The sequence below is a fragment of the Siniperca chuatsi genome, linkage group LG3 (genome assembly GCF_020085105.1).
Source record: "Siniperca chuatsi isolate FFG_IHB_CAS linkage group LG3, ASM2008510v1, whole genome shotgun sequence".
Taxonomy (NCBI): domain Eukaryota; kingdom Metazoa; phylum Chordata; class Actinopteri; order Centrarchiformes; family Sinipercidae; genus Siniperca; species Siniperca chuatsi.
Window position 1 is genome coordinate 7,764,697 of NC_058044.1, and position 14,755 is coordinate 7,779,451.

Here is a 14,755-nt window from a genome sequence, read left to right on the forward strand (position 1 = left end):
AATAAAGGTTTGTGTTTACATTTTACTGGGTGAGACCAAAGCCATTTTTCCTGCCTCGGCTGGACAATAAAGTTTATTCTATTCTATGGTGTTCATCCCTTCAAAATCTTACAACATTCACAATTAGTAATATAATTCACTTTCAATACATTAACTATTTGCTGTTTAAGAGAATCAACACTGGAGCCATAATACACACAACAGCTTCACAAAGTCACTTCAGCTAGTTTAATTCTGTTTAAAGGAGTGAGACCAATCACACACTTGTTTCATCATCACAACGTATGCAGTATTTCAATAATTGCAAACTCAAAGTTCTGCCATTTGTCTTCCATTCAATGGATTTGAACAAAACTTGAATGTTCAGAGGATAGCACAGTGAGTTTGAATAGGATTAAAAGGCATCTTTAGTTATGAGCAAATATGTGATAGGCCACGCCCACTTGCACCAGTCAATATCAATCAATCAAACTTTATTTCTATAGCACCTTCCAACAACTGAAACTGAACCAAAGTGCTGTACGTATGGCACTTCAGATTTTGGTTAAAGGTGGGGTATGCAATTCTGGAGAAATCCAATACCATGACAAATACCATGATATAGAGCGAATGACACAGCAAGTAATGTAACTAATGTTAGCTAGGTTGTGGGTTAGCAAACTGCCCCTACAGTTGCTGCTACAAAGCAAACAGCCAGAAAGGATGAGATGTTTCCCAGAGCCAGCACACCAGCTCCAGACAGCGATACTCACAACTCTCCTGCTACTATAGCAAACATCACAACAACATTATATCTTTGATAGAATCAAAATCAAAAAAGTAGATGCCACTTTACTGTTTTTCATGTCATGCAAATTAGCAGAAAATCCATCATGGTGGACTTTTACGGTCCATGAGACTTTTTTTGTAGAGCACATTGAGCAGGACTTGTGTCCCCAATTTCAAGTCAATCAAACTTAAGGTGTGAGGGGGGCGTGGCCTTTCCAAAATTGGCCTTAATTACAGCGCCACCATCTGGCCGATTGGGCTCATGTTTCTTGGGAAGCACTTGCACATAATTTCCAGTTATTGATCCAGGTTTCATGTTTCTAGCTCGTTCCAGCTCACGACAATTTAAGGCTGCAGCAGTCAAATAATAAACTGGCACAAACACAACAGGGTTCTACCCCTTTGGGGTTAAACTTAATAGGGTTCTAACTTCTTCTTCTTTGAAATTCAGCGAGAGAATTCTCAGAAAACACAAAACAGCATTTCAAAACAGAAAGGCATAAGACATGAACTTGATGGTGATACAAAACATCTATTTCCACAGACATGTTTCCACAGTCTGGGGCCAAGGCCTCATCCCGGAAATTACAACTGCAGAAGCAGGGAGAGAAGGAAAAACACAAGTTAATAAATGATAAAAATAAAGGTTTGTGCTATTTTACCTTCACAACACATGCTATGTTTTTTTGTTGATGAACATGCACCTGTTTGTAACAAAGAGTGATATTCAAATATTCAAGTATAATCTTGTGCCTCTTCCCTGGACGTACATGGAGACAAGCAATAAATAATCCTTTGGAATAAGAGACAACGACAGGTATTGTGTCTGAGTTTTCAATTACTTCTCATCTTACCCTAACAAGATGCAACAGGTTTTCCGTCAGGGTGGGAAATTAATTTTTTAAAATCTGAACATCTACCAGCCGCCTACACATAGCCTATATATTCAGATTCACCAGCCACTCAATAGTAAATCATTATTTTGTGTCTGAAATCTACCAGACTCATATTTTACCAGCATTTGGCTGGTGCTTATTTCCCACCCTCTTTTCTGTTTGCCATGACATTCTTAAGGATGGAACTGCCAAAGTATAAACATTTGGCGTCAACTAGGAAGTCAAATGATCAGATTGGCTCTATCAGTGGAATCACAGTTACGCCCACCATGCTGCGACAAAGGTTTACAGGTTTTTACAGGTTTACCCACGGTTGGTTGACAGTGGAGCTAGATTTTCAACAAACAACCCATAACCACGGCATCAGTCAACCAACTTAGCTGTTCTTCAGCCCATTACTGTCACTGGATCGTCCTTTGGTGAGTCAAATTATTTAATTTTAGTGGCATCACAGAAGTAGTAATGTTTTCCTGTAGGCACCTCTGCACTTATTGATTTCTTAATGTGTTGAACATAGCTGCTTCTGTCGTGGCCCTCCCTAAGCTGAGCCATTGTTAGGATTTTTTTCTGTTTGACACACTGTGTTTTTTGTTGATAAACATGCACCTGTTTGTAACGAAGAGTGATATTCAAATGTTCAATTATAATCTGCAATGTAAATAATTTCTCTTCAGTCTCGTGTCTCTACCGTGGACATACATGGAAGCTTTTGTTTACAAGCAATTATTAGTCCTTTGGAAAAAGAGACAACATATATTGGACCTAATGCATGAATCTTGCATGCACAGTTTGAGGGACAGTTCATCCCAAAATCAAAAATTCATATTTTTCCTCTTACCTGTGGTGCTATTTATCCATCTAGATTGTTTTGGTGTGAGTTGCAGAGTTTTGGAGATATCAGCCATAAAGATGTGTGCATTTTTGTAATATAATGGAACTAGATGGCACTCGGCTTGTGGTGCTCAAAGTGGCAAAAAAATACATTTGAAAAACTCAACAGCAATGTCTCTTTCCAGACATCATGACCCAGTTACTCAAGATAATCCACAGATCTGTTGTGAGCAGTTTCATGCAGAAATTATTTTCTTTCTACCGATAGTTCCTACATGAAACTGTTCACAACAAATCTGTCCGTGGCGTCGAATTTCGATGTTTTGCCATTTGCAAGTTGATGTAATTTCAAATCTGCCCCAAACTTCACATGTTTGATTAGAGTCCCAGCCTGAAGACATCTACATGCCAATATTCAGTCATAGTCATAGTTAGTCATAAATGACAGGTTGACCAGATCCACCTAAGAAATTGTACCTTAGACCTTGATGATGCTATATAACCCTCGCAACAAGTTCTTTAGCTGAACCTCACTGTCCTTAAAGTTTAATAGGTGCATTCATTTAGAACTGCAAACATGTGCGTCATAGGTGTCCAGGTAAACTGCCCGGCTACTAAAAGTGAATCCACACCTTCCAGCCAATCAGAATGGAGAATTCTTAGTAGCCATGCATTTGCAGCTCTTGTTACATTCATTAATAATCAGCTGAAATGATACTGACACTGTCCTTATCTCCTCTCTTTGTCTTTCTCTGAAGTATTTCAGTGTCTTTGACTCCAGCCATGCTCTCCTTCTCCGCCCCGCCCCTTTTCTACCTGAGTCTCCTCTTTCTGTCGTACCACTCCCCAGTTCTCTCCTGTTGGACTGGGAACTACAGCCAGTGTCAGTCCACTCCCTTTGTACCAGGCCACAACCTGGTGGGGGAGGGCTTTGATGTGGTCACCCTGCAGCGTTCAGGAGCCTACCTGATTGACGTGAAGACTTCCCTCACCCCAGCTGGCACCTGTACTCTCTGCTCCAACCCTCTTCAAGGCAACAGGCTTCAGAAAGTAATTAATAAGTAAAGTAAAAAATGGGTACATTTCCATATAAAATTAAAATTGTTACAGTTATCCCATTATATAAAGTGGGGGACCAATATCACTTTACTAATTACAGACCTGTGTCTGTACTTTCCCTGTTCTCTAAGGTATTGGAAAAACTCTTTATTGAAAGGTTAGACAATTTCATAGAAAAGTGTAAATTGTTGACTGACAGCCAATGTGGATTTAGAGCAAAAACTATTTGAGTTAATGGAAGAAATAACTAGTTGTATTGACAAAAAGAAGTATGCAGTGGGACTATTTATTGATTTAAAAAAAAGCATTTGATACTATTGATATTTATATATTACTCTATAAATGGAAAGCTACAGTATTAGAGAGGTTGTGCTGAATTGGTTGAAAAGCTATAAGAAATAGGCAACACTTTGTGGAGATGGGTGACTATGAAGCAACATGTATTACGTGTGGTGTCCCACATGGGTCAGTATAAGGCCTGAAATTGTTTATTTTGTGTATAAATGACATATGGGATCAAGGATAGTGAAATTTGTTTTATTTGCAGATGACACTAATATTTGTTTGTTCTGGGGAGAATGTTCAGCAGCTTTTGGAGGAGATCACGACTGAAATTAGTAAATTAAAAAGGTGGTTTGACACAAACAAATTATCATTACATTTGAACAAAGCCAAATTTATGCTGTCTGGAAATCACAAAAAAACACACACATGTACAAGTGATGATGGATCCTGTTAGAAAGAGTATATGTTTAAGAAGATGTACAAACAAATACATTTTGAGGGGTACAGGGATGAGGAAGGGGCCTTGTTGGTCTCAAGAATGTGACCCTTGTTGATGCTCGTTTTGATTTGTGTTGTTCTTATTATTTGCTCTTGCTGTGTTTTGAATGTTTTACTTTTGTTTGATTTGATTGAGATGTGATATGTGAACACTGGGGCGGAAAGCTGTAATATTCATGTTTAACACAAAGTTAATGAAATATCAAAAAAAGGGGGGTAGGACTACTCCTTTTCGGACATGAATTTTTATTTATGTTTATTGTGAGTTTGCTGTACGTTTGCTGCTAATTCTATTGGTTATTCTTGTTTGTTTTTTCTTCCTTATATATTTTTTTTATTTTTTACATGTTCAATATAAAAAATCTAATCTAACAGTTGCACATACCTTGTTTGCATGTTAACCATGGTGTTTCTCTCCTTCATTTTCAGCTTCCAGTCTCTGCAGTGGACTGGCGTGTGGATAGCCAATGCGATACTGGCCTCCACTCAGATGTACACTCCTCTGTTAGGTATTGTATTACACAGCATGATATAACAGGAATGGGTTATATTATCCATTTTCATATTATAAGTATGTCATTCCAGTTCCTCAGTAAAGGAAAATACTCGGGAATATGCATCAATCTTTACTAAAGCTAAAAGCAACCAGTCACAGACTTGGATTCTGATTATCTCATCCAATCGGTGTGTCAGCATGACATCTGGCATAAGAGTGAGGTTTAAATATTGCTGTGTCCCTGTTAGCCATGCAAGAAGATATGATTTTATTTTCATGTGATAGTACAACTCTCAACACTATCTTGTTGCATCTCAAATTCAGTCAGTCACTCACAAGTCCAAATGTTTTTTGTCTCCTTGGTAACTTGTGGAAATGGTGCAGTTTTACAGATGCAGCCTAAAATGTACTACACACAATATCCTAAAAATGGGTGTCATTCCCCTTTAATGAGCATTTGAACTATATGTATTCCTAATCCTAAATTGTCCTTATTTATCGTTTTAATTACAGCTGCTTCCATTCTTATTTTGTGTTCATTTGTAAAAACAAACTTTAACAGACTAAAAAAGCTGCAAAATGACCTTCGAAATGAAAGAGCCTAAATGATGATGATTATTTGCTGTAAATTGTGTCCACAGCTCATTGATTGACTCTTACACCTCCCAGGACAGTAAAGACTGGAAGGTAGGAAACATCTCACAGCTATTATTTTTACCTTTGTATTATTTATTATTATTACATTAGATGTATGTATAGATGTATGATTATTTTGCTTATTTTACCATTGGAGTGCCACCTTTTTCCTGAATTTGTTTTGGAGAAACAAACACATTGCAGTAAATAAAATCCTTAGACCGCAAGTTCTGATCAAAAGGCCTAATATGAGTTTTATGGCTCATTATTTTTGTTTTGAATCTATTGTCATTAATGTGAGTCCTTAATGCTAAAAGAACAAGAACCAGTATATTCAGTCAAAAGTATTTGCAAATGTAAGGGTTTTTTAAATAAATGGTTATATTTAATGCACTATATCATGTTGATTTTGGGTGAACATCAAGCAGTTGAAGAGTTTTTCTTTTTTATTTATTTTATCAGGTTGGCTTAAATTTAGATAAGTTTGTGTCGGCCAACCTGGAGGTGGGAGGAACACGGTCTGATGTATATAAATTTGCTACAGCAAGGACCAGAGAGGACCGCTACTCCTTCAGCACTCACAGGGTCACCTGCAGCCATTACAGGTAGGGTGTGAAGATCCCTGCATCACCGCAGAAGATTTTTCATTCAAGTTTGTTAAGATAATTTCAGTTAAGATAATTTGCCATTGTGTCTCTTTGTGTCTAGTTACAGTGTGTCAGGCAGCCCGCCCCTCAGCTCCGAGTTCAAGGAGGATTTGGCCAGACTGCCAAGTCTCTACAACTCCTACACCAGGGCTCAGTACAGTGAGCTCATACATACCTATGGCACACACTACATCTGCCAGGTTAAAACACACACACACCATTTTAATTTCCTTTTTTCACAAATAAAAAACACCTATTTTCCCAACAACATTGTACTTCATTTTAGGTTCGCCTTGGGGGGCAAATCAGACGAGTCACAGCTATACGTGCCTGTTTGTCCTCACTGAATGGGTTCTCCGCATATGAGGTACACGTAGCACACGTGCCTGTACAGTGTTCACAATAACCAAAATGCATCTTTTTATACACATTCCATATGCACAGACAAAAATGTTGTTACACTGCTTTGAAAGAGTCAGAATGAATATATTTTTGAATTAAGCACAAATGAAGAAACAGTAATGTACTGTATATCATTTGTACGCTGTTATTTTCCAAACCCCATAAACTACTTTTGTTTTATGTTTCCATTCTTTGTTCAAGTTTTAATGTTCCTGTATTTAGTTATTTAATAAATGAATCAAGTTTAGGCAAACAACCCGAGTGGTGCTGCACACTGCAAAAAAAAATTTAAGTAAGTGTAAAGATTTTAGATTTATATTTAAAATCTAAAAGTAAATGTCACTTGCCTTGTCTTAATTAGAAATTTGTATCTATCAACTTTGGGTAATCCATGCTTAGATAGAGGTGACAATTCTGTTACAGATCATGTTTCTTTCAAAACATATTCCCTCATTCGGTGTACTAATGATGGTGGGGGAGAGCACTGTCTAATATGCCGCTCCAAAAAAGTATTAAACTCGTTGAGATCTGGTGACTGTGAAGGCAACAGCATATGATTCACATCATTTGAATCCTCATTTAAATAATTCAATTTGCCCTCATGCTCTGTATGGATGTATTTGCATTTGTTGTCTCCACTCATTTATACAGGTTTCTTTTTTAGTTTCTAACATGTCTGTAGATACATAATGTAGAGCAGGTCATCCAGTCATTGCAGGGTTGATGGTTTCACTACTGGCTCCTCCTAACAGCATGTTTAAGTGTCCTTGAACAGCACACACCTTTCTTGATGTGCCAGTCTATGAATGTCTGAGTGTGAGGCATTGTAATGCACCATTCACTCCTCTCGGCCTAAAGGCACTATTTAAATGCCGTCCATTAACCACTGACTATAAATGGCATCTTATTTCCCCTCCTGTCCTCCAGGTCTACTCCTGCTTATCAAAGGGCATCTCTGTAGGCCTGGGGATGTTGACATTATCCGGTATCCAACCGTCTTGCAACAAAGTCCTACAGAACCGGGTCTCCAGCTTGTACAGCTCTGGTCTCCACCAACACTACACAGAGGTGGCAGGAGGCACTGGTTGGTCGGGAGAGTTTTCACTCACTCATAATGACTTCCAGGGCTACAGGAATTGGCTGAACACTCTTAAGGACCACCCGAATGTTGTTTCATACCGCCTTAGGCCAATGTATGAGCTGGTGCCAGATGAGATACAGAAGGCAGGGATGAAGGCTGCCATAGAGCAGTACATAGGAGACAACGCCATGAGGAAGTCACCCAGTGAATCATATTGTACCATATATTCCAACTGCTGTCCTAAAAAGGCCTGGAGGGGAACACTGGAGGTGACCATCGTCCGAGCCTGGAATCTGGACGGAGATTATCTTGGCTATAGGCCTACTGACAGGTGAGTAGAGTGAGGTCAGAAATTGAGATGTGAAGGTGGTATATCAAACAACAATATTAATTCATCCGTTGCTTTTACTTGTTTTCTCTTATTCACAGCTATGCTACGATGCAGTACGGTCCCGTCCATCACAGGACTCGTATGATCGAGTCAGACAACCCCAGGTGGAACGCTCGTTATGATCTGGGCATGGTCAGTAAATCTTCTCATTACAGATAAGCTCAAAAGAACACACAAGAGAAAAACTTTAATCCCATAATTCGACCTCAGAGAAGGCTACGGTCGGGTGTAGTTTTTACACTATAGACTATAGAGTTACTATTTCTACCATCTTTGTGTACCTAGAGTAGTCAAAAAGTAAAAATAATAAATAATGGTTATACTTAAGGGCCAGTTCACTCAAATTACAAAAAATGTTTGTGGATGTGGGTTCCAGACAATCTGTCATTAACATAAAGGTAAGCCCAAATCATCCTACATACAAATAGCAAGAATCCTTGGCCATCCAAACATCTTAAGACCAATAACAATAATAACGATGATAATGATAATAATAAAAAACAGAGCCATAAGTAATACCATGCTAGACACTGATGGTGTCTTTTTTATTGACTTTCCAAACCAAAAATACACAAGCAAAAGTATAAGGAATGGATTAAACTGTGTGTTTGTATGTTTGTAACGTAAACTGCAACTAGCTAGCATGCCCTGCTAACTAGCTTACTACCTACAGCTGTAATCAAATATTGCTTCACAAGGGGCATGTCATTAGCTAACTCCTGTATATTATTATGTGGGGTTACAGATTTCATTAGAAATATACCTATTCAGGACAGGAACATCCGCAGCGTGGGAGCCAAGGTGCTAGTATATCAGAGTTTAAAGTAACAATATTGGGTCTGTCCTGCTCGTGTTAGCATTAGCTTATGCTAGCTGATAAAATTAGCTAGCAGCAGTCAACAAAATCCATAGTCGTCGGCAAGAAATGAGAAGCCTGCTTTTGTTCACTTCTGTGTCAAACTGATGACCCATTTAAAAAATTACTGCGAATTTCAAGTGGTAAATCTGCCCCGTTTTTATTGTAATCTGCATATGTGCCATGCAAGAACAGACCTTGACAGGTGTAGTAACAGTAACAGTAAGGGGGGCGGTGTTTAGCAATCAGTCAGTTGCAAACTGTCTTGACCAATTCCCAAAGAACAGCGCTGGGCTGTGATACGATTTGGGCATAGTGGTCACATTCGGTATTGCAACTTCCAGGATCATCACGTGACAAACAAAAAGCCCAAAAGGCATTTTCCCGTTCACACTATTTGGAAAGTAGCGGCTATAAAATGGTGAATAATTTTTTTCTGTGTCACAGACCCCCCAGAATAACTCTTTGTATTATCAGAATTTGATCCAGTCCAATAACATTTGGAAAGTCTAGAAAAAACCATCAAAGTATTCTACTGTATCCCATTCACGTGTGCGGGGATCCAACAGGAAGTCAGTCGGCTCGGCCAGAGAAGTCTCAAACACGCATGCTCTCACTTGGCTGAAGGACTCTAGTGTGCATGTTCCATGGGCACAAAAAGTGAAGGAAGCCCATGGAGGCTTTTTCGGCGTATGTGCCAAGTGTGTCACAATGTCCGCCTCTCTGTCCCTCTCTTCAGCCACATCTCCACTTTCCCCGGCCCCTTAAGCGTTATTCTTTACCTGTCCACCAGATGCCTACAGACTCTTCTACTATTACAGATCCTGACACTCACATCTGCCCTGCAATCACCTCATTCCCCTCACCTGAGCTTCCCCACCCATCTCCCACCTGCAACTCATTCCCTCATCAGCCACTTTCTACATATACAGGTCCACTTCCTCTGTCAGTTTGTCATAGTTGCTATGTTGCCTTGTGTTTTTGCTTTTGAGCCTCTGTAACCTGAGACTTTCTACCCATATCTGTCTTTAAGCTATTTTGGTCATTAAACCACCATATCATCTCGACTGTCTGCATTTGGGTCTCTTCCCCGATGCCACTTTCCTGCACCCCTGTGACAAAGTGAGCGACTTTCATAGGAATTAATGGGGTGCCATCTTTCAAAGCAACATTCAGTTCTCCTTAACATATCCATGGTCTTGACAGTGCTGACTGCTGAAGGAAGAGAGAGAACCGGAGTATCCAAAATTGAGGAACCTATTATTCATATTCACTGTGTCAGACCATATAATTTTATATAACCCTGCCCTGCTGAGTGAGAAGCAATGCCAATGGAGCTTTCCTCTTCATTTCCATTTTGCCATAAAAGCAGCCACAAACGCTAGCATGACATGTAAGTAGTCACTATGTAAACAAGGTTTCAGTACAACAGATTTCTCAAGGAGGACCAGGTGAGTTTGAACCCAAAAGCACGACTCACAGTCAGACAGGTTAAGATAAAAGTTCATTTTGCTGAAGTCAAAAAGGCAAGCAAAGGTCAGAACCAGGGAAGAGGTTACTGCAGTGGACACGGAGAGTTAGTATGTGACAGAAAAAACAGAGCATGTAACTAAATGAATGTTAGGATCTGGCTGAAGTCGTGACACCAGTGTGTCCCCAACACAGTTTGAGTGGTCTTGACAACTCGCACATTTTGTTCTTTCTTAGGAACATTTTCAATAAGAAGAGTATATTAGTGGATCCGAAAAAAGTACAAGATCACGTCTGGGTGTACAAACATTTCAAGAATTAGGCTCATTGTTCTCGTTACTCAGGATGATCCACAAACCTTAACTCAGCATTTGTATTTCTCTATTTTTAATGTTATTTCAATTATGTTTATGTTTTTTTTTAAGGTGGACACACACTTAGATTTGAAGTATGAGGTCTGGGACGAGGACTGGCAATATGATGACCGTCTGTTATCATGTTCGAGACCCTTGGAGCAGGGGAGTTGGATATTAACCTGTAGACGTGGGTCAAGTGGCGTTGAGGTTAAGTACACTCTCACCTGCGACACTCATCTGACTGGTGAGAAGTGTGACCGTTACAAACCATCTCCACAGTGAGAAATACATTTTGGATCCACACTATTCACAAATGCTGCTTGCTTTTCTTTAAAATCCAACTGAAATCACATTTAGTCATCCCTTTTTGTAGTCAAAATGAATGTCAATGTGTTTTTTAAATTTGATAGTTTGATTGACAACAGCTGGCAGGCTGCCAGAGTGTCGCTGTTAATTGTTAATTACACTGAAGCTACATGGGCAGACAGCGTGTTGTTAGTGGTATTGAAGGATAAGGACCACACCAGCATCTAACTGGACCAAAGTGACATTTACATGTTGTTTAATGTGCTCAGGGTTGCCAACTTTGGGTACCTGGGTGGAGTGAGATTTTGATGCCATGGGCTTATTCATGTGTACGCACTTAATCACATGCACATATCTGGAGTCAATTCACCATCAGGGTTTTAAAAAGTATGCAGCTTAGATGAGAGCACAGGCTTATGTCTAAGATTTAAGGATATAGCCTGACTACGCCACCCCAGGACTTCCACCCTGTCTTGTGCTCAGCGTCACAGTGTTATAAAAACAGAAGTGGAGGTTTCATTGAGCTAAGTGACTTGACTGTTATAATATTTATAAATACAGTAAACCTTCGCTAATTAATGCGCTTCAATGCGCCCTTTGATACGGACTAAATCAATGAGGAAATAAAACTGCATGTCTGGCTCTGTATGAGGGCGGCGACCGAAACAAACTCAGGGTTTGTGTAAAAAAACGAGCAGGTAAGGTTCACAGAGTCAGTTACTGCGGTAACTGACCCAGAGTTTAAGTTACCTCTATTTCTGGAACTGAAAACCCAGAGTTTCCCTCATCTTAGGGTTAACAGAGTTCTCACTTAACCCGCTTTCTGAAACAGGGCCTTGGGCTCCTGGCTGTGAGCTTGAGCATCTTTCTACTCAGAGTAATTTACGGTACATAACAACGTTGGCTTGGTTTAACCAGGCTACTATACCAGAAAGAATATGTTCGCCTGTTAGTCTCTGTTGCTGTCGCAGTGTTTTGGAGAGGGTTTTGTCTGTGGACTGCTAAAGAGGGGCGTAATGTGAAGCGGCATAACTTGTAGTCTTGCAGGCTGCCGATGGATTCTTTTGGTGTTTTGGCGTGAGAACTGTTTGGGCAGCGTGAGACTGAAGGTGGTTGCGTGTCAAACGCCAGGAGTGTGAGAGTTGGCAACCCTGAACTGTGCTGCAGCTAATTAGCTATCTAGCCTGCAAACTGAAGTTAGCAGTTTCCCCTGGTGAATGTTTGTTTGATTGGTCACTTGTTCAGCAAGCTAAGGTTCAGGACAAGATGTGTGTTCATGTTTGTTAGACAAGAAGAAGACTTTAGCGGGTTGTCTGGCTCAGTGTGACCGTACATACAAGTACATACCAGTTTTTGATTGGCTTTATGAAAATAAGGTTTCTATCTACGTAGACGGATATCGGAACGGTATTCAGTTGAATTAATGCAAAATTTGGGGGCGCCATCATGAAACCAAAAAACATAAAATATAAGTTTCATCCACTTGGTTTCTAATTATTTTTTTTTTCTCAAATGAGAACACAGGGCTGGAGATTTACAGAGCAGATATATGCTGTAGCAAAAAGTGTAAAGTGTATGTATATTTACTGAAATGAAAAATCATCATTGTGTTTGGTTTTCAATGATTATAATTAAAAATGTAAGCCTGTGCGCACAAACATTTTGATGAAAACATTAATATCTGCTGCTGTGTGTTAAATTTCTGAGTGGTGAATTTTGGTGGTGGGGCCGTTTACATTTGGACTGCAGATTGTGTAGCTGGGGATTTTCAAATTTCATTTGTGTCAAATCTTTGTTTTGTCAATGTGTGACTTTCTCATGCAAATAAAGACTGTCTTAACACGTGCTTCATGTCCTTAAAATGAGTGTTTTTTCCAAAGCTATATATACACATAGGTACACATGTGATGTACTCTGCACTCAAAACCATGTAAATACTGCAAACAACCTCAGCGCCAGACACACCAACAAATGGACGGATTAGGTTGTTATGGCAGTAAGTGCAACATGACGGACAGTGTACAGTAACATCTCACAGCCATAAACTCTGTTTGAACCAGATTAACTTTTAATAACTTAAACTGATAACACTGCAGAGCAGCACCATGTTCAACCAACATGTAGCCAAATGCAAAGTCTGTTTGTGCTCAAGGGGCATCAATAGACCTGAGAAATTAGACCTGAGACCTTTAGACAAAATGTAAAACCCCAGTCAGAGATAATGGGTATCACAATGGTGGTTATCAATGGAGCGATCGTGTGCCGCCTACTTTAGTCAAGAAGAACAGGTCATTAGAGAGCAATGAATTCATAAGTTAATGTTTGTTTTTACCACTCAATGCCTGCTGTTTATTTCTAATGTGACAGCTGAACTTTGGAGCTCTTAAACTTTACACTTGATACATTTAAACGTGATACTCAAGAATTGCATTTAGGTCTGACACTGTCCCATAATAAAGGATACATAGAAATCACTTTACTTTTGGCCAAATCAAAGTGAAATGTTATTTCTTGGGATTGAGGTAGGGCAGGTTTGGTTATTAGCAAAAATCTCAAAATATTTATGAATATTAAAATTATTAGTATGGATTAATAATTATGGGGCAACACCCTGGGATCAGGGACCAATGACCAAATGTGATATACAGTCTCAAAGGTGGCGAAATGGAGGACATGCTCTATTTGTCCCCAAGATGGCGTGGAGCGTAGCTCGTTATGCTACCACGCTGTCCGGGTCGTGAGATGTGTGGGTGTACGTATGTATACATACGTGTAAAGGTGTGTGGGTTAGTGTAGAGGAAGGCGAAAGAAAAGCACACAGAGTAAGGCACAAGAAATCTCAAATGCCGTGGTAAAGCAAAGTAGCTGTCCTTTATCACACAGTAACCTGGCAGCAAACTTTCGTTCAACAGCCGTATTACTGGACTTTGGTCTGATAAAGCACAGTTGTTAGCTTCCAGAGTGGCTGCAAACTAACACAGTTAAACGGCCCAGCAGCGTGGTACCGGTACACAATGGAACATGCCTTGGGTCTAGGCTTTGCCATTCCCAACTAGGCCGCTGTCTTTTATTCTCCATGCGTGGTGCGGCCCATAATATTGATTGAATATTCTCTGTGATAAATACCAATAGACTAATCAATTTTCTAATCGGTGTTCTATTAGCTGCAATACCAGCAGTGTAAAACAGTCTTTGCAGCAAATCAGGACCAAGCATAAAAACATCATCCAAAGTGGTATGTACTTGCTGTGCCTTCATCATTCTTTTAGTGTATGGATGGCATGATGTGTAAAATTTAAAGTGTTAATATTACCTGAAGCAAACATGAGAAGGAAGACTGGAGGGGGGCAGCTCCACCAGACTACACAACTTTAGAGGTCAGCCTATAATGGAGGAGATCCAAGGGGGCGTCCAGTCTGATGCTGGTGCTGGCAGCTCCCAGCAACAACTGTTTGTCCAGGGTATGTGTAAGTGTTTTGGTGGTGAAGTACTAAATGCATATTTGTAGTGACCATCAGGTGTGAAAAGGCTATCTAATTTATAGTTCAAGGAGAACTTTGGTTTGAAAGTGGTGGAGCCGCCAACACACACACTTGTTGACCCCCACGCAGAGGTAACTGTCAAAGCAAGTTGTCATGTGCTCTTATCAATGTTTGCTGATGTGTTGAATCCACTTTATGCAGTTCTCTTAAATAATTCTTCTGGTGGAGATCAATGACGATGAGACATATTTAACTGTATCTTTAAATGTTAAATAATTAAGTCGCTTCGCTTGCT

General features: G+C 39.7%; 1 protein-coding gene across 2 annotated transcripts; it reads left to right on the top strand.

The window, feature by feature from the left end:
* The first annotated feature begins 1,931 nt into the window (after positions 1 to 1,931).
* LOC122873364 (perforin-1-like) lies at positions 1,932 to 12,975 on the top strand. 2 transcript variants are annotated; one of them, XM_044189995.1, is made up of 10 exons: positions 1,932 to 2,083; positions 3,254 to 3,545; positions 4,767 to 4,846; positions 5,475 to 5,520; positions 5,932 to 6,074; positions 6,178 to 6,316; positions 6,403 to 6,483; positions 7,446 to 7,930; positions 8,029 to 8,122; positions 10,742 to 12,975. In XM_044189995.1, the coding sequence occupies exons 2-10, from the start codon at positions 3,279 to 3,281 to the stop codon at positions 10,952 to 10,954; spliced, it is 1,548 nt and encodes a 515-aa protein (XP_044045930.1). In that variant the 5' UTR covers positions 1,932 to 2,083; positions 3,254 to 3,278; the 3' UTR covers positions 10,955 to 12,975. The 2 variants fall into 2 exon arrangements, with proteins under 2 accessions (XP_044045930.1, XP_044045929.1); XM_044189994.1 differs by having other exon boundaries at positions 1,941 to 2,083; positions 3,262 to 3,545; positions 10,742 to 12,974.
* Positions 12,976 to 14,755: the final 1,780 nt, after the last annotated feature.